This window comes from Pelecanus crispus, chromosome 20, assembly GCF_030463565.1.
Source record: "Pelecanus crispus isolate bPelCri1 chromosome 20, bPelCri1.pri, whole genome shotgun sequence".
Taxonomy (NCBI): domain Eukaryota; kingdom Metazoa; phylum Chordata; class Aves; order Pelecaniformes; family Pelecanidae; genus Pelecanus; species Pelecanus crispus.
This window is the reverse complement of record NC_134662.1, coordinates 5,611,951-5,637,913: the sequence shown is the minus strand read 5'-3', so window position 1 is coordinate 5,637,913 and position 25,963 is coordinate 5,611,951. Positions and strand designations below refer to the sequence as shown.

The following is a 25,963-nucleotide window of genomic DNA, read 5'->3' as shown; positions in this document are numbered from 1 at the left end:
CTGGGGCTGTTCCGGGGTGTTTTGAGGTGTTGCAGGGCTAATGCAGGGGGGTCTTGGCGCTGGGCTGGGGCTGTCGGGGGTCACGGGGCTGTGTGCTGGGGGGCGTAGGGGCTGTGCTGGGGGGACACTGGAGGGCACTGGAACAGTACCGGGGCTGTGTTAGGGAGGCACTGGAGGGCACTGGAGCCATACTGGGGCTGTGTTAGGGATGCACTGGCGGGCACTGGAGCCATACTGGGGCTGTGTTAGGGATGCACTGGCGGGCACTGGAGCCATACTGGGGCTGTGTTAGGGAGGCACTGGAGCCATACTGGGGCTGTGTTACGGATGCACTGGAGGGCACTGGAGCCATACTGGGGCTGTGTTAGGGATGCACTGGAGCCATACTGGGGCTGTGTTAGGGATGCACTGGCGGGCACTGGAGCCATACTGGGGCTGTGTTAGGGATGCACTGGAGCCATACTGGGGCTGTGTTAGGGATGCACTGGAAGGCACTGGAGCCATACTGGGGCTGTGTTAGGGATGCACTGGAGGGCACTGGAGCCATACTGGGGCTGTGTTAGGGATGCACTGGCGGGCACTGGAGCCATACTGGGGCTGTGTTAGGGATGCACTGGCGGGCACTGGAGCCATACTGGGGCTGTGTTAGGGATGCACTGGAGGGCACTGGAGCCATACTGGGGCTGTGTTAGGGATGCACTGGAGCCATACTGGGGCTGTGTTAGGGATGCACTGGAGGGCACTGGAGCCATACTGGGGCTGTGTTAGGGATGCACTGGAGCCATACTGGGGCTGTGTTAGGGATGCACTGGAGGGCACTGGAGCCATACTGGGGCTGTGTTAGGGATGCACTGGAGGGCACTGGAGCCATACTGGGGCTGTGTTAGGGATGCACTGGCGGGCACTGGAGCCATACTGGGGCTGTGTTAGGGATGCACTGGCGGGCACTGGAGCCATACTGGGGCTGTGTTAGGGATGCACTGGCGGGCACTGGAGCCATACTGGGGCTGTGTTAGGGATGCACTGGGGCTATACTGGGCCTGTACTGGAGCTGTGCTGGGGCTGCGGTGTCTCAGCACCGCCGGTGCCCCGGCACATCCCGGGAGCGGTAACGGATCGGGGCCGCTGCTGCAGCGGGCCGGGCGCGCCGGGGGCTGCCGAGCCGAGCCGTGCTGTGCCGAGCCGTGCCATACCGAGCCGAGCCGTGCCGCAGGGGCGGGCCCGGGCCCGGCGGGCCGAGCAGGGAGCCCCGGCGGGGCCGCCGCTGCCGCCCGCCCGCGGGAGCCGCCCAGCGCGGGGGCAGCCGGTGCGGCGGCGGCGGGAGGGGAGCGGAGCGGGGCGGCGGCGGCGGCGGTGGCATGAAGTCGCGGCGGGACAGGCTGAAGATCCCCTCGCTGACCTTGGAGTGAGTCGGGGACGGGGCTGGGTGCGCCGGTACCGGCACCGGGAGCGGGTGGCGGCACCCCGGGACCATCCCCCGCCCCGGGACCATCCCCCGCCCCGGGGCATCCCCCATCCCGGAGCATCCCCCATCCCAGAGCATCCCCCATCCCACTGCATTCCCACCCGCAGGCCGCAGGTCCCAGCCCTTCCTCCCGTATCCACAGCCCTGGACCCACCGGTGACCCCCACCCCCTGGCAGCACCGGACCCCTCAGTGTCGTGTCCCCCCCCAGCCTTAGGCCCCGCAGGTCCCTGCTGTCCCCTGCGCTCCCCCTCCAGCTCTGCCCCCCTCCCCTCTCTGCCCTGCCTGCCCCCCAGCCCTGCTCCCCGCTCCAGCCCTTGCCCCCTCCACTGCTGGCCCCTTCCGGACCCCCCACCCCAGCCGGGGGGGCTGTGCCATCAGGGTGCCCACCGGCACCCGCTGACGCCGCGCTGGCACGTCTTGCCTTGCAGCTTGTCTCCAAGCAGCCAGAGCCCGACGCTGCTGAGCCCCTGCAGCCCCTGCAGCCCCTGCAGCCCCTTACTAACCCTGCACCCCTGGAGGTAAGACCCCCCCAAACCCGCCCCAGGCACCGCAGCCGCCAGCTCCGGGGCAGGAGGGACCGAGCAGGGAAGGGGGAGAGGTGGAGATGTGGGCAGCAAGGTGGGACCCCCAGCATGGATGCCCCACGGGGGCCCGAAAGCGGCTCTGTCTTCTGCAGGGCGCATGGGGCAACACAGCTGGGGTCTGTCCCCAGCCCTGTGCACCCCGAAAGTGGCCTGGCCATGCCAGTGGGCTACCAACCGGTCCATTTTGGGGACCCCTGATGGGAATGCCATCGCCGTAGCTCGAGCTCAGGCTCTGAGCATCCTCGGTTTTTGGGGGGGATTGCCTCGAAACTGGACCAGGACAGGGCATAGTGATGGCAGCAGGGTGGGAGCAGGGATGGCGCCTTCCTCCCACACGGGAAACCTCCCTTGCTGTCTTTTCTGCTCTGCCGTGGGGGAAGGGGAGGGGGGGCTGCTCTGGGGGACAGGGGCCCCCCACCCAAAATGCGTTGAGCCCCTTGCGGTGCCCTGCCGGGTGCCGCCGTCGCAGAGGCGGGAGGCCGGACCCTGCGGCGCGTGCTGGCTGCGCTCTGCCCCGGGGACAAGGTGCAGCGGGTGTGCTGGCACCCGGCGGTCACGCCCCGGCCCTGTGCCCCATGGCACCCGTGGGGCAGAGCTGCGGCCTGCCCAGCACCCATGGGTGACGCCAGATGCCTCCATCCGTCTGTCGGGGCTGGCAGCGGGTGAGGAGGAAGCAGCAGGGAGCTCTGCCGCTGCTCAGCAACAGGCAGAGCCATTTGTTGTGGGCAGGCGGGAGCCAGGGTGCTGCCTGCACTTTGCCTGCACACCGGGGTCCCTGCCTGCTCCCCTCCCTCCACGAGCCCTGGCTGGCCACCCCTTGCCCGCAATGACCACGGCACGTGGAACAGCAAGCGCGACCACGCGGTTGCTCAGTCGAGGCCTCGGGGAGGGCATTTTTGGGATGCTCGTGGTGGGGATGGAATGGGGACGAAGACAGGGACGAGGATGGGCAGTCTGGCAGCGCCCCGGGTGCCTCCACGTGCTGGCATCTTGCAGCTGCTGGGCAGAGGCGAGGGGAAGCGCGGTGCTGCCAGGCTCGGTGCTGCCCTTTCGCCAAGCTGAAACCCTGCCCAAACCCACCGTGGTTGGGATTTCTGGCCGTGGCACTTGCCAGCTGCCACCCGGCAAGCGTGGCAATGCCGTGCCAGGCAGTTCAGGAGGCTCCGCCGGCCCCGGCGTGCCACCGCATGGGTTTTTGTCACTGGTGCTCAGGAGGGTGGATTTCACTGGGTCTTTGCTCGGGATCTCCCCAATTAAATATGAAAGCTGGCGTGGGAGTGAGGTTGCGGGGCACTTGCCGGGGTGCTTCCGGGCAGTCGCCCTCCGAGCACGGCATCCCGTGGGCCGCAGGACGCTGTTAGGAGAGCGCTCCCCCCCCAAGGGAGAGCCAGGCTCTGTGCCCACCCCTGCTGACCTGGGGGGATTTGTGCCCCTCGACGGCAGGAGTGGTGGATGCTGCGTCTCCAAGGTAACCCTGACCCCCTTTCGGGGTGCTGCCCTGTCTCTATGGTAACCCCAAGCCTGCATTTTGGGGTGATGTCCCATCTCTGTAGTAACCCTGACCTCATTTTGGGGTGCTGCCCCATGTCTATGGCAACCCCAAAGCCGTTTCGGGGTGCTGCCCCACCTTTATGGTAACACCAAGGCTCCATTTTGGGGTGATGTCCCATACCTATAGTAACTGTGGCTCCATTTCGGGTGCAGCCCCGTATCTATGGTAACCCTGACCCCATTTCGGGGTGCTGCCCCATCTTTATGGTAACCCCAAGCCCCCATTTTGGGGTGCTGCCCCGTCTCTATGGTAACCCTGACCCCATTTTGGGGTGCTGCTCCATCCCCATGGTAACCCTGATCCCGTTTTGGGGTGCTGCCCTATCCCCATGGTAACCCTGACCCCATTTTGGGGTGCTGCTCCATCCCCATGGTAACCCTGACCCCATTTTGGGGTGCTGCCCCATCTCTGTGGTAACCCCAAGCCCCCATTTTGGGGTGCTGCTCCATCCCCATGGTAACCCTGACCCCATTTTGGGGTGCTGCTCCATCCCCATGGTAACCCTGACCCCATTTTGGGGTGCTGCCCCATCTCTATGGTAACCCCAAGCCCCCATTTTGGGGTGCTGCTCCATCCCCATGGTAACCCCAAGCCCCCATTTTGGGGCGCAGCCCCATCTCCACGATAACCCTGACCCCATATTGGGGCGCTGCCTCCTTTCTATGCTACCCGTCCCCCCCCCCTCCCTTTTGGGGGTGCTCCCCCCGTCTCCATGGAAACCCCGGCCCCGTTTCGGGGCGCTGCCCGTCTCCATGGCAACCCCGGCGCCGCGGGGCGGGAAGGGGCGGGCGGCGGCGGGAGGCGGCGGCGGCGGCGGGAGCCCGGCCCGGCCCCGCTCCCGGCCCCGCTCCCGGCCCCCGGCGCCGCTCGGCCGTGCCGGTGGATGCGGCCGGGCCCCGGCGGGGCCGAGGCGCCCGCGATGTCGGACCCGAGCTGCTGGGGAGCCGTCCCGCCCGGGTACCGGGGCCAGCGGGCCGCCGGCGCCCTGCTCCAGCGCTCCAAGAGGTACCGGGCGGCGGGGGCCCTGCACCGGGCCGGGGGGCACCGCGGCCGGCGTGGGGTGGGGGGGGGCCTTGCACCGGGGGGGTGCCTGGGCTGGGGGGGCTTTGCACCGGGGAGGGCACCGGGGGGCGTGGGTTGGGGGGGCGCTTTGCACCGGGGAGGGCATCGGGGGGCGTGGGTTTTGGGGGGGGGGTTTGCACCGGGGGGGCACCGGGCTGCGTGGGTTCGGGGGGGGCTTTGTACCGGGGGGGCACTGGGGGGCGTGGGTTTGGGGGGGGGGGGGTTTGCACCGGGGGGGCACCGGGCTGCGTGGGTTGGGGGGGGGGGGGTTGCACCGGGGGGGCACCGGGCTGTGTGGGTTCGGGGGGGGCTTTGCACCGGGGGGGGCACTGTGTTGGGGGGGGGCTTTGCACCGGGGGGGCACCGGGCTGCGTGGGTTCGGGGGGGGCTTTGCACCGGGGGGGGCACTGTGTTGGGGGGGGGCTTTGCACCGGGGGGGCACCGGGCTGCGTGGGTTCGGGGGGGGCTTTGCACCGGGGGGGGCACTGTGTTGGGGGGGGGCTTTGCACCGGGGGGGCACCGGGCTGCGTGGGTTCGGGGGGGGCTTTGCACCGGGGGGGCACTGTGTTGGGGGGGGGGCTTTGCACCGGGGGGGCACCGGGCTGCGTGGGTTGGGGGGGGGGGCTTTGCACCGGGGGGGCACCGGGCTGCGTGGGTTCGGGGGGGGCTTTGCACCGGGGGGGCACTGTGTTGGGGGGGGGGGGCTTTGCACCGGGGGGGCACCGGGCTGCGTGGGTTGGGGAGGGGGCTTTGCACCGGGGGGGCACCGGGCTGCGTGGGTTCAGGGGGGGCTTTGCACCGGGGGGGCACTGTGTTGGGGGGGGGGGCTTTGCACCGGGGGGGCACCGGGCTGCGTGGGTTCGGGGGGGGCTTTGCACCGGGGGGGGCACTGTGTTTGGGGGGGAGCTTTGCACCGGGGGGGCACCGGGCTGCGTGGGTTGGGGGGGGGGCTTTGCACCGGGGGGGCACCGGGCTGCGTGGGTTCAGGGGGGGCTTTGCACCGGGGGGGCACTGTGTTGGGGGGGGGGGGCTTTGCACCGGGGGGGCACCGGGCTGCGTAGGTTGGGGGGGGGGGGGGGCTTTGCACCGGGGGAGCACCAGGCTGCGCGGGTTCGGGGGGGACTTTGCACCGGGGGGCATACATGGGGGAGGTGCGCACCGGAGTGCATGGTTTGGGGGGGTGTCTTTCCACCGGGGTGTATGATTTGGGGGGGGCTGTGCAGCGGGGAGGGCACCCCGGGATGCGGGGGGGGGGGGTGCAGCGGGGGGTGCACACTGGGGTGCATGGGTTGGGGTGTCCTTGCACCGGGGGTGCACCCTGGGGTGTGTGGGGTGGGGGGGGAGCTGTGCACCGTGGGTGCATCTTTTCGGGGGGTGCTGTGCACTGAGGGTGCATCCTCAGAGCTCCGAGGTTGCCTGGGGTGGGCTGTGCCCTGGGGGGGGGGGGGGGGGTTGGTTGGGAGCCCGGTGCCATGGGGGGTGCAGAGCTCCGGGTCCCGGGGCATTAGGGGATGCACATTTTGGGGTGCTGTGCGCCAGTCCCAGGGGGTGTGGGTTGGGGGTCTTTGCAGCGGGGTGCGTATTTGGGGGAGGGTCTTGCATGCACAAGGGTGAAATACCCCTGTTAGCCCCTGTGCCACGGGCACCGCACCAATGGGTGACGTGTCCTGAGCTGGGGAGAGGGTCCCCGGGTGCCCGGGGGGTGGGAAGGGGCCATTCCCTTGCAGGCAGCCATGGGCAGGACTGCAGGGGGGCCAAGGGCTCACACCCCCTTTGGCCGTGGGGCTGGGGGCTGTGTTGGGGGCTGCTGCATAAATGGGGTGCTAGTGGGGCTGCCCCAGCTCTCCAGCTGGGCTTGGCACAGGTAGGTGGGACGTGTCCCCGAGGAGGGGGACAGGCAGCACCGCCGGCCCTGGGAGAGGTGCAGCGAGCACCCGCTGAGTCCCCGGGGGCGGGTGGTGGAGGCTGGCACCTCCATCCAGCAGATTTGGGGTGCCGTTGCCAGCCCAGGCATAAAACCCTTCCACAGCTTTATATAAAAAAAGGTGTTTAAGACAGCGCGGAGGCAGAGGGGAGATGTTCCCATTGTGAATGTCTTTTAATATTACTGTGGGCTGGCACGAAGCGACACGGTTGCTTAGCAAACGTATCCATCCAGCACCGATCCCAGCCGCGGGAGGGTACCTGCCTCGCCCGAGCTGCGGGCATTACGGCTGCCAGCACGTGAGGCTGGGAGAGCAGGACCCTTAATAAATGAGAAAAGGCGTTGGATGGGGTTTTCCAGCCTGGGGTGGCTGAGCCAAGGGGGCCCTGGGAGAGATGTGTAATTGGAGAGATGATCCAGGTGGTCATCTGTCTCCAGCTGAGCATGGTGAGGCTGTAATTCTCATGAAGGGCAGAGGATTTGCTCTTCTTTCACTGGTATTCCTAGAATCCACGGCGAGAACCGGTCTGGCCTATTTTACAGCGGGCAGAAAGCGTATGGTGTTATTTAGTGGGATTAAGAGGTCTGAGAGATCCTAATTTCCCGCGGGGGGATGCTGAGGTGGCCGATGTGGGGCAGGATGGTCGGTGGTTTGGTGGCTGACGGGGCTCTTCTCCTCCATGGATGCTTCCTGTGGCTGTTCACACCTCGCACACCGCAGGAAAATGTGCCAGCAGACCTAACAGGTACCGCTTCCTACCCACTAATGGGAAACTGCGGCACAGGGGCGTGCAGGGATGCGTCCCGAGGAGCAAGGCAGTTTCTTTAGGTTGTTTTCTTGCAGCGCAAAGAAATAAATAAGTCTTGACGTGACTTGGTACCCCGCAATTCCCTGCGAGGATTTGGGATTGTGCTCTTGGGAGGTGCCCAGAGCGGTGCTCGGTGCTTGGGGGCGGGTTAATACGAGCAGCCGCAACGCCAGGCTTTCGGCTGGGGTGGGAAGAGGGGCCAGGGCGGCTCTGCGGGGCGATGCCGGGTTCCTGGTGGGGGTTGTGAAGATGTGGTGGGGGTGTGCGTGGCCCGTGCCAGGCAGCGCGTTGTATTTCATCCAGACCCTGGTCCCCAGCCTCCCCCATCCCAGCCTCCATCCCCGGCGGCAGCCGAGCTCAGTGCTGTCAGAAGTCACGGAGAAGAAATGTCATGGCGGAACTGGGGACGCAGCCACTTTGTTCAGCAGGTTTCAACTTTAAACACAAACTTATCCCACTGGAAAGAGATTTTTCCAGGACGTGGTGATCCACAGCACTTCCCCAAATCTCCAGGCACGTGAGTGCCTTGAGCCCTTTTCGGGGATATGGAGGAAAAAAGTTATCCACAGCCACATGAAGAAGGGAGCCGGGAGCGCCGGCTCATGCTCTTAATCACGCGGCCGGGAGCGGAGCCGCCCGCTTGTACTTTGAGACTGCGCCTGCTCCCTTATCGGCCTGACCCTGCCCTCGCAGCCGCGCTGCTCCCACCAGCCTGCACCCGCTTTGCCCCAAACCGCGGGCTTTCTGCCTGGTATTCACCGCCCGGCAGTGCCCAGCACTGGGCTGGCATCTGACGGACGACGCTCTACCATCCTGGGAAGTTTTAGAGGTCGGATCCTGCGGGAGAGGACCAGGATGCTGCGGTCCCTCCACGCGTTTCCCAGCGACGGCCCTGCCTACGGCCGGGTGGTTTAGCGTGACCCTCGCTATTGCACGGTGCTGACTCCTTGCCACCCAACGCCGCTCGCCCAGATCCTGGCGGAGCCGTTTGCTGGATAGAAACATCAGCGCTGTGCTGCGCAGCCGGATCCTGCCCTTCCCACAGCTCCGAGGAGGCAGCCTGCGGGAAGCTGCCGGATTTTGCTCCATCTCCTGCCTGTGGGCATCCCGGCCGTGCCGTGCCAAGGCTGGGTGCCGGTGCAGGTGCCGGCAGGCGGTGGGAGGTGCCGGTTCCTCCTGGCAGGCAGCCTTGGGACGGGTGACACATTATTTTGCTCCAGGCTTCAGGGTCACACCGGCTGTCATACACTTTCCGCATCCTTTGAAATCAGTGCTGGATGGCAACGGCAGCGCCGAGGTCGAGGCAGCCTCAGCACGAGCAGCGCGGGAGATGCTGACGGCAATTTTCCACTCCATTTTTGGTACCGAATGTGCAATTAAGTGATGGAGGCAGAGAGGGCAGCAACCCTAGCTCCTGCCTTCAGGGCTCGGCAGCTCATCTCTACCCCGAGGCTTGTTTCTAGCCCGAGGTTTCCGTGCCGTGAAGGATGGGAACCAGCTGTAGATGATGCATCAGGCGAAGGGGGGTTAAAATGGTGCAAGATGGTTGCGGAGCCGAGGGTGGAGCGCGCGGAAACAGGAAACGTCGGCCTCCCTCTGTGTCACCATTACTGGAACTTGCTTCGTTAAAGGTTTGTTTTCACTTCCAAAATGAAACCGAGCAAGCAGGAGCGAGCCCCTTGTCCCCTGGGATGTCCCCCGCTGCAAGACGCAGATGCACATGCACCCGGGTCCCGGCGGCAGGACCGAACGGCGAAGCGGCACCAAAGCTGGCTGCTCTCTGCAGCCCTCCTGGTTAACAAACCTCTGCTCGTGCCGCTTCAGTGGCAGCGCGGGTTCGCTCGCAGTGCTTCGGTTTCCCATCCGTCACACGGAGCCGGCGGTGGCGAGAGCCTGTGGTTTGCTCTTGCTCCAGGGGTGGGTGCTGGGCTGTGAGCTCGCAGCTGTAGGTGCTGCAATCGATGTTCAAGGCTGCGTTTAAGAAAGCAAACCAAATGGAGGGGCCCGGCAGGGGCGGGAAGGGGTGAATGGGTGTTGGGGGAGGTTCTGCTTCCCCCCCAGCACCACGGCTCAGCGCCGGTGCTGAGCAGGAGGCTCCGAGCCCTCCGAAGCCGCTGCAGCTCTGGGTGAGCTCGGGGCAGTCGGGGGGGTACATGCCCCAGGAGGGCACCCAGGGACCCCTCATCCAGGATGCAGGGAGGGTGCAGCTGGCAGAGGAGGGTTTTGGGGGGGCCCCAGGCAGCCTCCCCAGTCGCCAGCTTGGCCAAGACCTTCAGTCTCGAGCAGAAGAGTTGGGGCTCCTGGTTTTACGGTGGGAGCGGGAGGAGCCCCGGGTGGGGGAAGATGCCAGCAGAAGGTGCCGGGGTGCCGGGCATCGCGTGCCTGACCACGTGTGGGGAGCTCTGACCACGTGTCGCTGAGGTTGGCTGTGCATCGGCGCTGTGTACATCCGTCTGGAGGGACGGCGCGTTGCAAAACGCCGTCCTTTGCACGCCAGATACCACTTCTGCCGTTCGCTTCTGGTTTGGGGATCCGGGGAGAATCCCCTCGCCTCGGGTTCATCCTCTGGATTTTGCATGTGTACCGGGCCGTGGCGTGATGTTAAACAACGTCCTCTAATTAGTGACATACAAGCGGGTTCCTGCTCCCAGCCTGGCAAGGAAATTCAATGTCGCCTTTGCAGAATTTGCAGCCCGAGGAAGCGCAGATAGAGGAAAGGGGAGGTCGTCCTCATGCTTGCATGGCAGCTAGCACCAGGTTCTGCTCCGCGCTGTGGTTATCTGCAGTTCCCTCTCTGCAGAGAGTGAAAGAGAACTTAAATGAGCCCGTCATATTTTAAACAGGGTTGAAAGGGGCTGCGTACGGTGGGAGTGGGGCTGCAGCATCCCTGCGGGCAGGTGGGCTTTTTGAGGCTGGGCCATGCTTGCAAGGCAGCCTTGGGCTCGGGGCTTGGAGAAGGGCTGAGAGGAAAGGAAAAAGGAAATTCCTGCCAGAAGGATTGAAATCTTGTGAGTTGGGAAGGTGGGAATGGAGACAGTGAGATGGAGACCTGGTGCTTGCAGATGTGGTCTTCCAGTTGTTCCAGAGAAGCTCTGCGGGATGCTGGGGTGCGGCACTGGGATAGCAGTTTTGGGGTGTTTGGGATGTTGAGGTGCCGGCGCTGTCGGCATGGACCTGTGTGCGGTGCTGCTTTTCACCCGGCGCCAGTGCACGGGGCTTCCTCCTGCTGCCTGCTGGACCTCTGCGGAGCCGGACCTCTGCGGAGCCGGACCTCTGCCAGGCCACCGCAAATGCCCAGCGGCACTGCAAAGTCTCAGGGGGTCGGGGACCAACCGTCCTCCCCGCTGTGACATGGGGACCACCGAGTGTAGGGAGGTTTATAGGAACCGGCGGCATTTTCCATGCGATGGAGCAGCTCGGGTTGCGGCCGCTTGGCATCTCCATCGCTTCCCCCTTTTACATCCCTTTTTCTATTCCTGCCCTCGGCGCATTGCCCAAGGGGCCGCCTGCCTCTGCCTTCCCCAGCAAGCCAAAACCAGAAGTGGGACCTCGACAAGACAGTTCGTCATTAAAAATAACCCCGTCGGCCTGTCTCCGGCAGCATTGAACCGGGGATGGATCTTCCCTGTGGCAGGAGATCTGTAATCAATGGGGTGATGGCAGCCGTGTCCCCTGGCACATGGCATCACGTACAAACGGACTCGTACGTGCCCGAGCCCGTCCAGCCCTGCCCATCCTTTGCTTCCCCAAACTAATTCCCTCTTTTTCTCCCCTAGTTGCCGAAGCAGCAATAGGAAGAGCTTAGTGGTGGGCACCCCGTCTCCGACCCTCTCACGGCCTCTCTCCCCCCTCTCCGTGCCGACAGGTAAGGGATGTCCCCGGGGACAGGTTGAGCATCTCCCAAAATTACCTGAATATTTTGGAGGGTAACCCTTCTGCTTCTGCAGCACCTTGTTAGCAGCAGTGGGCTGGCTCCTGGCCGCGGGTGCCTTTTCCAGGAGGGAATAGCTTGGGAAGCGATTTACCCACTTTTTCCCCTGAAGGAGCAGCCCATGGCACTGCGGGTGTCGGGGTGACTTTTCCCCCTTTCTCCCCGCAGCCGGGAGCAGCCCCTTGGACAGCCCACGCAACTTCTCCGCCAGCACCTCCATCAACTTCCCCTTCGCTCGCAGGTGAGCTCCCAGCTCCCCTCCCAGACCATTAATATTCATTAATAGTAATAATTATAATTCACCAGCTGGGACTGTTCTGTTGATCTCAGGTGATTTGTTTTGATTTTTTTTTTTTCCTTCTTTTCTCCCTGATTTGTGGTCTGATGTTTGCTCTGCCATGACTGCTGCCTCCCACCACCCCAGCCATGCTCCTCGGACTGACAGGCGAGTACCGGGCACGGGCTGGGGCTGCGTTCCGGGGAGATGTCTGCTCTGCACCGGCATGGCCCTTCTTTGTGTGCATCCCTGGGTGGGAGATTTTGCTCTGGGGCCGGGCTCCCTGCAGCTCCAGGAGCAGAAATATCCCTGTTCCCATCACACCGTCCCCGGCCATGAGCTCAGCCCCGGCTTGGAACTGCTCCGAGCGCTCCCGACAGATGCTTGGCAGATATCTGGGGACGGATGCTCGGCCGGGTTCCTGCAGAGGCAGATCTCGCTGCGTCCCCTCCCCAGCCTGTGCTGTTTGAGATGCAGCCAAAATCCTGTTTAATTAATTAGTTAATTGCACACATGGGGGTGGACGGCTGATTTTAACCCATCGATCGTCGCATGGAAAAAAGCTGGAGGCTTGCGGATGGCTTTCACGCTTGTAACGGAGCGAAAAGCCAAACTGTGGGGCCAGGGGTTTGCGAGCCTGCCGGTGGCGAGGGCACGCGGTGGTGCCGGTGCCGGATCCGGCGCCCTGCCAGCTCCTGCCGTCCTTGGCCCCGCACGGGAAGCGGCGGCGGGAGGTGAAGGGCCTCCTCTTGACCTGGACGTTGCCCCATCCGTTAGAAACGTCTCCAAGAGGAAGCATTCGCCTACGTATGAGCGGTTGCCTTCCTGTTTATAACCGGGCTCTGCTCCGTGGCGCCTGTTGTCTCAGGACGGGTCTTTAGGAATCCTGATTTCTCACAGAACAAAGTCCCAGAAGGCTGAATTTTGCTCTAATTAAAAATCAGATTCTCGCAGGTTGGTTTTTTTCTGCCTGAAATGGATTCACCACCCGACCGAGCCCCAGTGCTGTCCCTTTGCGGGGACCCTGCTCACTGTCACTGTCCCCGTGGGCGCCTGCACGCCGGGGTTGCAGAACAGCCCCTGTCACCTGCAAACCCCTCTTACTTCACCCAGTTTCAGTCCATTCCGAAAAGAGGTTTCAGGGCTTTATTATTCAAGCCAAACCTGCATCCTCTTCCCCATCCTTATCGCTCTGACGTTATTTATTTGCATTTAGATGTTGGTTTTCTTCCTGTATGTGATTGGCACATTTGCACTCGCAGGGCTGATGGCAGAAGGTGGTCACTGGCTTCGCTACCCTCCTCTGGCTATGGGACCAACACCCCCAGCTCCACCGTCTCGGTAACATTTGCTTTCTCGTGACAGCAGGCAAGACGACCCCAAACCCCTTGATTTTTGGTGAAATGCCTCTCAAAGCCCCGTGGCGTCGGTTCCCAGACAGCCCCTGCATTCCTAGAGGACCATGTGCTTTAGCTGCATCCTGCTTTCCAAGTGTGCTTTTAAGCAAGCCACGGAGCTCAGCTAATGGCTTACAGCATCCCTGGGCGTTACAGCATCCCTGGGCGTTACAGCATCGCTGTGTGTTGCAGGTCGAGCGTGCACAGGGCACATCCCGACCAGGCAGGGGCACGACCGGGCAGGAGCCGCCTGGGATGCTGTGGGTACAAGGGATGGGGGGTCAGCGGAGCTGGATTGAGCGGGAGAGCGGGAGGTCTGGGGTGAGAGTGGGCAGCGCAGACCTCCCCGGGCTGGCCTTGCCATCCGTATTTCACGTTACCGAGCACAGTGTGCTGCCTATCAGTGTTTCCAGCCTCCTAAGAGGCTCCGAGGAATGTTTTCCTCGTGGGCTTGCTGGTTTCCGCCCCGCTGCTGGGAAGCATGGATCCATCTTCTGATCCCCGCCATGTCTGTCCTTCTTTCCAGTCATCCTCATCCTCCCAGGAGCGCCTGCACCAGCTGCCGTACCAGCCCACCCCCGACGAGCTGCATTTCCTTTCTAAGCATTTCCGCAGCACGGAGAGCGTCATGGACGAGGAGGGGCGGCACTCACCCTGCCTGCGCCCACGATCCAGGAGCCTCAGGTACGGCACCCGCTGTGAGGAGCACCCATGGTGCTGCCGGGACAATGCACTGGGTGCCGGCACATCCAGCGCATCCTCTGCCCTCTCGTGAGCTGTTCCTGGGATATCCCGGTCCTGCTAAGCCTGTCCCAAGGTGTTGACCCCAATATGGGATTTCCCCTTGCAGGGGAGTGGAGAAGCTATGACTTGAGGTTATAGATGCCCCATCCCTGGAAATATTCCAGGTCAGATTGGACGGGGCTCTGAGCAACCTGATCTGGTTGAAGATGTCCCTGCTGATTGCAGGGGGGTTGGACTAGATGGCCTTTAAAGGTCCCTTCCAACCCAAACCATTCCATGAGTCTATGATCCTGATCTCCATGATTTTGGGCATTAGGGTGTGGTTCTCAGCATCTTCTTGGCTGTTGGGATGTGGCATTGCTCTCCCGGCAGCAGATGACACCTAAGAGTGAGTTTTCCTGGGGCTGAAGCTGGAGAAAGTGGGATTTGTTCCAAAATAGTTGTTTTGCAGCTTGCTCAATTGTCTCAAAGGTTTCAGTGGAGAGAAGGGGACCGCTGAGCCACCCAAGTGGTGGCTGTCCTTGCAGGGCATGGCTGGGAGGCTGCTGGCCTGACCTGCCATTAAAAGGTTAAAAATCCCATTTCTGGGCTTGAGTCAGGAAACATTACCTGTATTTGCTGGGGCTGAGCGTCAGCCTGGTCTTTGCCTCTGCAAAAACCAAGGGGCGCAGGTGGCCAGGCATTTGTGGGCTGGAGAGAGGAAAATTTGGAGAGACCATCAAGCTGGTGGCCATAGCATCGTGTGAACTGACCCTACGGACCTGCCAAGCTCCGCGTTTTTGCTCCAAGACCATGTCCCGTGCAAGGAGCCGGTCACATTTCCGCTCGTCCAGCACCAGGAGCTTGTGCTTTTTACAGGGGATGTTTCAGTTAAATCCTTTTTTCCGACTGAAAAAGCTCCTGACCCTCTTGCACCGGAGGCAGAGCCATAGCCCTGCATGTTGCCGGCTGAAATTTCATTAAAATCAGATTAATTATCTGACAGGATTTTGTAGGTGGCAAAGTTTTCACCAAGGAGATGCCAGCTCTGCGGTCGGCACAGCACAGCAAAGGCTGGGCTGGGGCTGGCAGTGAGCAGCTTGGGTCTGGTTTTAATCACCGCATTTATTATATAGCAGTTAATGAGTTGCTGGCTGCTCCTGCGACTTGCTTTGCATAACGGGATCATCAGGCGGGGGCCTGAGAGAGGCAATGTTGGGTGAGGGTAAGAGAGAAGTCTTGTTTAATGAAGGTCCCCACGTCCACCACTGCATTTGATTGGGGTTTTTTTGTGGGTGAGCTGCAAGAGGGCAATGGTGGCAAGAAATTGTGGGATCCAGAGGAAGGAAAGGATGAGCTCGCTCTTCAAAGCCAAATGACTGATGCACCAGCCTCTCAGCTCTGGATTTTCAAGTGACTTGAGTTTGGAGACCTGGGTCTGCAGGAGGTTATCCTTCCCTGGTCCAGGTTCCGGGGATCTCCAGATCCATGCACAGTAGGAGGGATGCTGCTGGAAGTGCTGGCCCAAGGCTTATGGCTCCACTCGGATGAGCTTTAACTGCTTGGGATTGGGAGTTAGGAGGAGGGAACAAATCGCTTTCCAGGGGTAGTAGCTATTTGCATAGATGTAAATGACTTGGACTTTGTAACGCAACTGATTTCCTCCCTCCGCAGCCCTGGACGGACGAGTGGAACGTTTGATAACGAGGTTGTGATGATGAACCATGTCTACAAGGAGCGGTTCCCCAAGGTAGCTGCTGGGACTGGGGAGGACGAGCACATTAGTGCCTCTGCAGCATCCTGACAGCATCTTCCTCAGAACAACCTCTTCTCTGTGCTGGAATATAGAATGCATGGCTAGATATACCAGGGGGTGTTGGAGAACACTGGAGACATGGTCATGAACTGGGGAGGCAGGGACCTGTGGGTCTGCATCATCACACATGCAGAGGTCTTTGGAGACTTTGGTGGAGCTTTTCCAGCCTGCTGGAAGCTGGGTCCCAGGTGGGGCCAGGATGTGCACGTGGATATTGGAGCTGTGGGAGGTGGTAGCATGAGATCCTGGCTGGCCAAACCCAATGCAGGAGGTGGTAGCATGAGATCCTGGCTGGCCAAACCCAATGCAGGAGGTGGTTGCATGAGATCCTGGCTGGCCAAACCCGATGCATGGTATGGGGGCACACGTTCCCAGGCATCACCATCCATTCTGCCTTGCAGGCCACGGCCCAAATGGAAGACCGTCTGCAGGACACCATCACAAACTTCTCTCCAAGCAGCACTCTGCCACTGGCAGACGGGGTGCTGGGCTTCATCCACCACCAGATCATCGAACTGGCCCGCGACTGTCTGGCAAAGTCCCAGGGAGCTCTCATCACCTCCCGCTACTTCATGGAGCTGCAGGAAAAACTTGAGAAGATGCTCCGAGATGTAAGTACGGGGCAGTACCCTGCCTGATGTCATCTCCTGAGGCCACTGATAGATGCCTGGCTTCTGTCTCCTCTCTGGCAGGCTCAGGAGCGTTCGGAGAGCGAGGAGGTGAAGTTTATTGACCAACTGGTGAGGAAGCTGCTGATCATCATCTCCCGTCCTGCTCGCCTTCTGGAGTGCCTGGTAAGACATGGCAGCTCCTGATGTGTCTTGTCTTTCATGGTCTGTGCCCATCTTTTTTCCGTCAGACATGGACCATGAAAGACAAGGCATCTTCTCACCACCTTGCCTGGTCCACCATGGGAACTGCTGCTCCTCACCATCCTGGCGAGGCTATAGCAAGGAACTTAGACCATTCCTAGCATTGAAGCCATTTCTCAGAGGGGAGAAGCTGGTTTTTCCTAGCAGAGTAGGGAGATGTGAACTTCTTGGCAAGCTTTCTCATCCATTTTCTTTTTTTTTTTTTTTTTTTTTAACTGTTGTGCTGAATTTCTAAAGCACGCGCCTTTGTGCTGTCATTCCTGCAGCTGGAAGAAGGAGCTCATGGGGCTTCATTTTTTTCCATCAACCCTTTACATTGGGAACAATGGTAGAAACAGGAGCAGAGCATTTAGCTTTCTCCTGCAAGCATCCAGAGCCTGTCCCCAGTTACAGATGTCACCTTCAAGGCTTAGAGGAAAGGCTTAACTTTGCAAAGTCTTGCTCCTCTACTGTTTTTGGTTTTCCCTGTCCAGGAGTTTGACCCGGAGGAGTTTTACCATCTCCTGGAAGCTGCAGAAGGACATGCCAAAGTCGGCCAGGGAATAAAGACCGATATTCCCCGATACATCATCAGCCAACTGGGGCTTGTCAAGGACCCACTGGAGGGTAGGGAACAGCTTGGGTTGTGGTGGCCCCAAGGTCTGCAGCAGGATGTGGACTCCCAGTTTGGCCACTGGCAAGGGTGAACAAGCACTGGGAGGTGGCAGGGGGACCAGCAGGGCTGAGCTGGTGTCATGGGGTGGGTCACAGTAGGACCAGGAGAGTGTCCAAGTCTCCCAGCCAGCCCCACATCCCTCATTATTGCTCCCAACACGTTCAGCAAAGCAGATTAAGCTCAAGAACGCTTAATCCATAGGATGCCATGGCCTTGGGGGGGAACCATAATCCCTGAAGAACATGGGAATGACTATGGAAAAAAGAGAATTATATAAACATTTAACCTCATGTTGAACCTCTTAACGCCATGACCTGAATTTCTCCATAGCTCAAGCAAAGCGTGTGGCTAAATCCCGGCGGGTTCTCTGAGTTTGGAGGGAAAGTGGTTGTTGGGGGTTTATTTTGATGGGAGGTGAGCATGAACAAGGTGAAAACCATCCCTGTCTTTTGCAGAAATGGTCCAGCTGGATCACTTCGACAGCGGGAACACCATCACACCGGAGAATGATGACGCCTGTGAGGTGAGTGTGGTCCTACCTGTGTGTCCCACCTACTGCCTCCAGCTTCGTCCTGCCTCACCCCGCACCAAAGCTCCTTGCAGCAGCTCCTCCACTATCTTAGCCTGGGAGATGTTAACTCAGGTTGTCCCCAAGGGTGGCTGCTGTATTCAGGCATAATATCTCACAGTCCCTCAACTGGCTTCTTGAGTGGACAGAGGTCAGAGTAGGTTCTTGATTTGCAGAGCATCTTGGTCTTCTGGTTTGGGGTTTGTGGCTGGAGAGGGCTCAGGGAGGGATGTCCTCTGGCAGTGAGGAGCACTCAGAGGTGATATGTGATGGTGCTCGGTGAATTCCTGCCTGCAGTCAGAGCACTGGCACTCCAGGAAACATTAAAAACCTTCCAGGAAACATTAAAAACCTTCCGTGTCTTCTTCAGCACCAGCCTTCGGCCACCACTCCTCGGAGGAAGCCCTGCGAGGGGGACTTTGAGACCATCAAGCTGATCAGCAATGGGGCTTACGGGTGAGTTGGGAGATTCCTAATGCTTGTCTCCATCTGTAAACATCTCCCAAGTCCTCCCTGTCCAAGCCCTGCAGTGCTGCGTGGTCAGTCCTGGTGGTTGGAGGACATGTTTTGAGGTCCAGCCATTTCGTTTCTCCTAGGGCCGTGTACCTGGTGAGGCACAGGGAGACGCGGCAGCGCTTTGCCTTGAAGAAAATCAACAAGCAGAACCTCATCCTGAGGAACCAGATCCAGCAGGTGTTCGTGGAGAGAGACATCCTCACCTTTGCGGAGAACCCCTTTGTGGTCAGCATGTTCTGCTCCTTCGAGACGAAGCGACACCTCTGCATGGTGATGGAGTATGTGGAAGGTGAGAATGGGATTTGGGGCTGGAGGGAGGGGGCAATATCAATGCCTGAGCACTGAGGACACCACCCGGACATGTCCTGCCCTGCTTTGCTCCAGGGATTGGAGGGAAGCGTGAGGAGATGCTTTGGTGATCCTGAGTCTCACCTTGATGAAGGTGGTGCCTGTGCTCACCTAGGAGAGTGTTTGTGCCCCAAGCCCAGGGATCAATGCTGCTCCAAGGAGGGGTGGGAGGGTCTGGCTGGGAGCCTGCTTGGCAGGAGAAGCAGCATAGCCCTGCCTGCTGACCTCCCTGCCTTCTCTGAGCTCCCCATGCTCAGGAGGACCCGTGTCCCCATAGGGGGGGATTGTGCCACATTGCTGAAGAACATGGGCCCACTGCCCGTCGACATGGCAAAGATGTACTTCGCTGAGACCGTTCTCGCACTGGAGTATCTCCACAACTACGGCATCGTCCACCGGGACCTCAAACCCGACAAGTGAGGATGTGGGTCAGGTCTGAACAGGGACAGGGTTGGGTTTGGGTGGGGATGGGAGAGGGATGGATCCAAGGCAGAGGGTAAGGCAGAATGAGATCATGGGTTCTGGTGCCCAAAGACCTGGTTCTGTGCCGTTGCACCAGGACCCTCTGGTCTTGGGGTCCGGCTGGTCCTGCCCAGGTCTCCCCAGAAGCAAACGGCATCATCGTGGGGTGTCTGTCTTCTCTTGCAGTTTGCTCATCACCTCCATGGGCCACATAAAGCTGACAGACTTTGGTCTGTCAAAGATCGGCTTGATGAACATGACCACAAACCTCTATGAAGGGCATATGGAGAAGGACACTCGGGAGTTCATGGACAAGCAGGTACAAGGTCCTGCTCCGCTTGGCGGATCTGCTGTTGCTGGGGACCGGGATAGCCTCGGGACTTGTTGCAAAGGTCATTGCAGAGGTGTCAGCCGCTGCTTTCCACACAGGTGTGTGGCACTCCAGAGTACATCGCCCCAGAAGTCATCCTCATACAGGGCTACGGGAAGCCCGTCGACTGGTGGGCCATGGGCATCATCCTCTATGAGTTCCTGGTGGGCTGCGTCCCCTTCTTCGGAGACACCCCCGAGGAGCTCTTCGGGCAGGTCATCAGCGGTGAGTGTCGGCGGCAACTTTGCTCCTTGGTTCGCTCTTCCCAGCAGTCATGGCTTGTGCTTAACACGCGGAGAGCTTCATTCCTTCATTTCATACTCGGTTGAACAGCAAGGAGGCTCCTCAAGCTTTGATCTCCTGGTTTGGGAGGATGCTTTCATCTTCTGTGGCTCCTGGGGGACTTTCCTCTTGTCCAGAAGTGACTTCTCCTGCAACCTCGCATCGTCACAGCCCCTGTGGTGTCCAAACACTTCCAGCCACACCAAACTCCTTTTCCTTTTTCCTTGCAGATGAAATTATGTGGCCAGAAGGGGACGAGGCTCTTCCCACGGACGCCCAGGACCTGATCACGCAGCTGCTGAGACAGTGTCCCCTCGAGCGCTTGGGCACCGGTACGCGTGGCAGCCCCCGCACAGTGCTCAGGGGGTGACCTGGCGCCCTAATTCATGTCAAGCCATTTTCTGAAACTGAAGTGTGTCCTGCCATGTTGAGGATGCCCGGAGGAGGTCCCCTGCTCGGGGTTCACCCTGGGAAGGCAGCACAGGGATCTGATCCATCCTATTTTAAGCCATTTGCTCTGCATGGAGGAGAGAGCGTCGTGTTTGGGATGGAAGCGGGAGCATCCCGGATCTTGCCCCATCCCTCCAACACAGGGTTCTCTGCCTGGCAGGGGGTGCGCATGAGGTGAAGCACCATTCCTTCTTCCTCCACCTGGACTGGAATGGGCTGCTGCGGCAGAAGGCTGAGTTCATCCCCCAGCTGGAGTCAGAGGACGACACCAGCTACTTCGACAGTGAGGCCAAATCCATCCCCTTTTCCCCTGCCTCTGCCAATCCGTTATCCCGGCTGCAGGTTGGATGCTCCCACAGGAGATGAAAATCTCCTGGGTGAAGTCGGTCGCTTTACAGCCGAAGTCATGAAACAGATGCAATCCTGTTTCCAGGCTGCTCAGCCTTACCAAAGCCCTTACTTTCTCACCCCAAAACTTCCCTGGGATTTGGGAGCGGGCTGTCAGCCACGGTACAGCTCCCCGTGGCTGCAGATCCCCCCGGGGCTGCGCGGGCAGGCAGGACGCGGTGTGTTGCGGGCAGGGTGACAGCCCTGCCTGCTCCCGCTCTTGCTTTCAGCTCGCTCCGAGAGGTACCGCCACTTGGATTCGGATGAAGAAACCAACGACGAGGAATCATCCGTGGAGATCGGGCAGTTCTCCTCCTGCTCCCATCGCTTCAGCAAGGTGCTCCAATCCCTCCTCTGGCACCCAAAATGACGGGCACCACAGCCAGCGCGGTTGTGCCGAGCATCAGTGTCCTGGCTGATGCGGGAGCGCCTGGATTCCTGAATTTCTGCTCCTTGCTGATGGCTCGTCTCCTCCTCAGGTGTACAGCAGCTCTGAATTCCTGGCAGCTCACTCCAACCTCAGCCTCTCGTCCTCCGATCGGAGTCACAGCGAGGACAAAGAGGAGCGATGGGACAGGCACTCGGGAGACGAGGACAGGAGCCGGCTGGCGGGCACAGAGCCCCGGTGCGTGGTGAGACGGACGGTGCAACGCTGATGTGGCTCTGTGCCAGCACTGAGGGTTTGCAGCGGCATCAGTGGGACGTGACCTGGGGTTCTGCAGCGGCTCGGGGCTGTCCCCCTCGCCCATCTTTGGTTGTCCCGAGCCCTCCTGCTCTTCCTGCACAGGCTCCGCTCCTGGACGTCCTGCAGCTCCACGCCGTACACCTCCCAGCACGAGCGAAGCCGCAGCCCTGCCGCGTTGCCCAGCACCTACAGCCTGGACACCATGCCCAAATTTGCCTTCTCCTCGGAGGATGAAAGCCCTTGTGTAGCATCCTCCAAGCCGGAGAGACCCAAGTTTGTGCTGGGAGACCCCGACGCAGGGACCGGAGGCGCAGTGAAGCCGTCGGCGTTATCCGGTGTGTAGGCTGCAGGCGCTGGTGCGGGATGCTCCAGGGGTCCCGCACAGCGTGGGGTGGCTTCTCCACATCCCCAAACTCTCCCTCCTCCCCTCTGCACAGCCGATCTCATCAGCCTGAACCGCATCCGCCTCCGGAGCAACAGCACCGGCACCAAAAACTCAACTCCCCGGGGCTTGGAGCCGGGTGGGAGCCGTCGGCTGGGCAGCCAGAAGGACGTGCCGGACAGGCAGAGAGCTTCTCCGGGTGGCCGTGTCCCCAAATCTGCCTCCGTCTCAGCCCTGTCCCTCATCATCACATCAGGTCCGTGTGCCACGTGGTTTATCCTGCCGGATGGCGGCTGCCGCGTGGTTTTCCCGGGCTGAGCCAGCTTCTCTCACTTGCAGATGACTTCAGCAGCGGCGCCCTGATGAGCCCCATCTCCCCCCACTCCCTCTCGTCGAACCCCTCTTCCCGTGACTCCTCCCCAAGCCGAGACTCGACCCTCGCCATCGCCAGCCTGCGGCCCCCCATCATCATCCACAGCTCGGGCAAGAAGTACGGCTTCACCCTGCGAGCCATCCGCGTCTACATGGGGGACAGTGACGTCTATACCGTCCACCATATGGTCTGGGTACGTGGCCTGGGCTCCGCACGGGGAGGGACCGGTGGTGTCGGACACCGTTTCCCGATGGGAAAACCCCGGGAGGAAACTTAGGCTTGCATCCGAATAAAATCTTGGTCTTTTGATTGCAGAGCGTGGAAGAGGGGAGCCCTGCGCAGGAAGCGGGACTGAGAGCGGGCGATCTCATCACACACGTGAACGGCGAGTCGGTGCTGGGTTTAGTTCACCGGGACGTCGTGGAGCTGCTGCTGAAGGTAGGTGACCGGTGCCACGCTGTTCGCCGGGCCAGCCCCCAGCAATGGTGCATCAATCCAGCGGCTCCCCGGCATTGCCTCCGCTGGCAGCCAAGGCGGGAGCCAGTTCGGATCCGGCGCTGGGATCCGGCATGCTGCAGCACCTTGTTTTCCGTCCCTCAGAGTGGGAATAAAGTGGCCCTGCGGACCACTGCCCTGGAGAACACCTCCATTAAAATCGGCCCCGCTCGGAAAAACAGTTCCAAGACGAGGATGGCACGGAGAAGTAAGAAGAGCAGGAAAAGGGACAGCCAGGACAGGTGGGTAGAACCAGGGTGGGATAAAATGGCGTTTGTCCCGGCGTGTGCCATACTAGGGGGATGCTCCGGCTCTGCCATACCGGGGGATCCAGCGGGGTCCGCTCCTGCCAGCACCAGCTCGGCAGACTCAGGGCCACCAGCTTTAAGGAGAAGCCAAGGCTCTTCCTGTCCCCACCACCTTTGTGTGTCCCCCCCCAGGAGAAAATCCCTTTTCAAGAAGATCTCCAAGCAGTCATCAGTCCTGCACACCAGCCGCAGCTTCTCCTCCGGTCTCCATCACTCGCTGTCCTCCAGCGAGAGCCTCCCCGAGTCCCCCACGCACAGCCTGTCCCCGGGTCCCGCGACGCCCTGCCGCAGCCCCGCTCCCGACCTGCCCCCAGGTACCCCAACCCGCGGCGGGGCGTGGATTTTAGCTCCCGGCACGGCGGGGATGCCGTGTGTCCCTCCGTCCCTCGCGGTGACCTCTTTCTCTTTGTGCAGCAGATGCTGTGTCCCCGCAGAGCACCTCGCCCTCCTCCAGCACCCCAACGTCACCCGCCGGCCACGTGCGCCCCAGCTCCCTGCATGGGCTGGCACCCAAACTGGGTGGGCAACGCTACAAAGTGGGACGTCGCAAATCCACCAGCAGCATCCCTCCCTCGCCCCTCGCCTGCACCCCTTCATCCGCCCAGCGCCCGCCTTCTCCCCAGCGCTCCCCATCCCCGCTCCCAGGGTACCCCAAAACCCCCCATTCCTTCCAGGGCAAGACCCTGTCCCCCCCCACCATCGTCCGCCAGAGCTCACGACCCCGCAGCGCCGACTGCCCCCGCTCCCCCCTCCTCAAACGTGTCCAGTCGGCCGAGAAGATCGTCACCATCCTGGCGGAGAAGAAAACCAGCGTGGGCCGCAAGCTGGGGCTGGAGATGCCTGCGATGGACGGGGAGGCCATCGGGGAGGGCGAAGCACCAGCGTACCCTGGGGAGCATGGTTATCACCCCGCCGGCTGCCGGCTCGGGGACAGGCACGACCGGGACCAGGAGGTGGTGGTCATGCGGCGCTTGAACCTCTCCGAGCGTCGGGACTCCTTCAAGAAGCAAGAAGCGGTTCAAGAAGTGAGTTTTGATGAGCCGGAGCCGATGCCGGCAAGTGAAGACGGCGGCAAGAGCGAAGCCGGGCAGGGTGCAGCTCTCCGGTGTGGTGGCACGGCTGGCACGGAGCCGAAGCCAAAGCCCAGCCCGGTGCCGCAGATCGCAGTGCAGGGCTCCGAGAGCGATGAGCAGGAGCCGGCGGGGGCCGAGTGGGAATGCCAGGGCTCCTACCCCATCGGCAGCGCCGAGCAGCTGGACGGCAGCATCTCCTTGCTGCGGCGGGATGGATGCGAGCATCGGGACCGCAGCTCCCGGCAGCACCAGAACTGCGGAGAGAGCGCAACCGGCCAGCGGCAGCTGCCGCGGGTGCCGCCGGCGCTGCCAGCGCGGGGCCAGGAGCCGGCGGGTGCTCAGCTCCCCGCACCCCGGGGCAGCGCCTGGAGCGGGGCCAAACACGCCTGAGCCCCGCACTGGCACCCGGGGATGGTCCCGGCTCCCCGCGGCATCCCACCGCCTCCCCAAAAAACCCCATCCTGTGCGGCGTGTCCATGAGATTTACGTCCCTGGAGCCGTTTTGGACGTCGGCGCTGGCTGCGCCCCAGCACTTCGCCTCCCCCGAAGGCTTTTTGTACTCCCCGAAAGATGCTCATATTTTTGTAGAGACGCAGGAGCTTTTCCGGTGGCAGCATTTCCCCGGCAGGGCCCCAGCCTTTGTGTATAGAAAGGACTCGATGCAAATATTCCTTAATTAATTTATTACTTTTATAAGCTAAACGGGCAGTGCAGGACCGCCGCAGGGTCCGACCCGGCCCTGGGGGGTCCCAGGCTTTTCCGTGCTCTCCCAGCTCCCAGCCGGATGACGCAATGTTTTCTAACCTTGCAAAGACCTACTTGCTTTTCCCCACTTTTTAACTTCAGTTTTAGCTGGAAACACCCCAAATCTCCTAAGAAACCCCCGTCAGGGGGGAAATTGTAATATTTAAAATAAAAAAAAAAACCCCAAACCCACAGCAACATCCCCCAAACACTGGCGGTCCGAGCTGGGATACGTATGGGTGATTTTATATGCATGTGGTTCATCATATAACGATGCGTATGGTTCATTTTATAAGCGCATAGCGGATGTAAAGGTTTTAATTTTTTTATTTGGAGCCTTTTGGAGCCACCTGGCTCCATCGGCCCTTCCAGGTGGGTAAAGCAGAGACCTCCCCGCGGGGTCAGCGATCTAGTGCAAATATCAACGGGATTTTTAGGGTCGGTTTTTGCTCTTTGCGTTTCTTCTGCCACCACATCCCACAGTGTTGGTCAGTTGGTGCACACGGACATCCGTAAAAAGTCAATGTTTCTTTTTTTTCTAAAAAAACCCCAACCCAGTGAGCACCTGTGCTGCTGCTTCATTTGTAATTTGGAAATTTCACCCCCTCTTCCCCCCTGTCGCTTTTATCCAACAAACTACAGCTCAACCAGGCATTTCCCCCCCCATTTCTACGGTTTTCTATGATATAAATGTTTCCATTTGGTAATGCATGTACCGGCTTTTCCCACCGCCGCTGAGTGCGTCTCCTAGCCCGAAGCAGCCGGCGGATTTTTTGGCTGCGTGATGGGTTATTTTGTGCGCGTGCACTTTGTGCCGTATCCTGCTTCTCCCCCCGTTAATCCGGCGCCGTTTACCCCCCCGAAACAAGCAGCCGGAGCTGCTCGGCGTTTCCTTTGCTTCTTCCTCCAGTCTCAGGAAGGCAGCGGGGTTTGGGGGAGACACCAGGCACCCCCTGCCCACCGGCAGCGCGGGAAGGGGGGCTCGGCTGTGCACCGGTGACGTGGATACGGTGGGAAAAGGAATTTTTTTAATGGGAAATGTCTTAAAAGCCAAGGGGACCGTGTCTTCCTGCCCAGCGCCTGGCTCTGTTCTTACCTTCGGGAACTTTTATGTTGTATTAAAATTGTTCCTTGCGATGACCCACAGCATGGTGTCTGCAGCCGGGGGGGCTGGATTCGGCGCTGCCGGCACCGGAGCAGGTCTGGGTGGGGAGCACCCGCTGCGTGGGGTGATGGCGAGGGGTAAACGGGGGCCGGTGGGTGACGGAGCTGCCCTGGCTCGCCCGGGGCTCTGCTCGCCGGGCCGGCGGGAGGGCTGGGGGAACGTGGCCCCCCCAGCAGCACGTCTGGCACCGAGCCCGGCTCCCGGGCCTGGGCTGTGGGTGCCCGGTGCAGGGCCCGGTGCCCCATGCGGTACCCGGTGCAGTACCCAGTGTCTGCAGCACCCACTG

At 61.1% G+C, this 25,963-nt stretch overlaps 1 protein-coding gene across 1 annotated transcript; it reads left to right on the top strand.

Moving 5' to 3' along the window:
* Positions 1-1,358: 1,358 nt before the first annotated feature.
* Positions 1,359-24,158, top strand: MAST3 (microtubule associated serine/threonine kinase 3). Its single transcript, XM_075723893.1, has 28 exons — positions 1,359-1,405; positions 1,896-1,985; positions 11,175-11,263; positions 11,498-11,570; positions 11,754-11,774; positions 12,869-12,947; positions 13,530-13,687; positions 15,401-15,476; positions 15,944-16,153; positions 16,235-16,336; positions 16,888-17,020; positions 17,525-17,592; positions 18,008-18,093; positions 18,234-18,442; positions 18,779-18,917; positions 19,150-19,282; positions 19,393-19,558; positions 19,846-19,947; positions 20,226-20,348; positions 20,683-20,789; positions 20,932-21,077; positions 21,240-21,472; positions 21,575-21,775; positions 21,859-22,085; positions 22,208-22,330; positions 22,493-22,629; positions 22,828-23,009; positions 23,113-24,158. The coding sequence occupies exons 1-28, from the start codon at positions 1,359-1,361 to the stop codon at positions 24,156-24,158; spliced, it is 4,506 nt and encodes a 1,501-aa protein (XP_075580008.1).
* The last annotated feature ends 1,805 nt before the right edge of the window (positions 24,159-25,963 follow it).

What these genes read in the sequence shown, in the direction of transcription:
- MAST3 (XM_075723893.1), top strand. Translation starts at nt 1,359, where the DNA reads ATGAAGTCGCGGCGGGACAGGCTGAAGATCCCCTCGCTGACCTTGGA. An exon ending in TTGAGAAGATGCTCCGAGAT is followed by an intron (nt 16,154 to 16,234) that starts GTAAGTACGGGG and finishes CCTCTCTGGCAG; the next exon opens with GCTCAGGAGCGTTCGGAGAG. An exon ending in TCGTGGAGCTGCTGCTGAAG is followed by an intron (nt 22,331 to 22,492) that starts GTAGGTGACCGG and finishes TCCGTCCCTCAG; the next exon opens with AGTGGGAATAAAGTGGCCCT.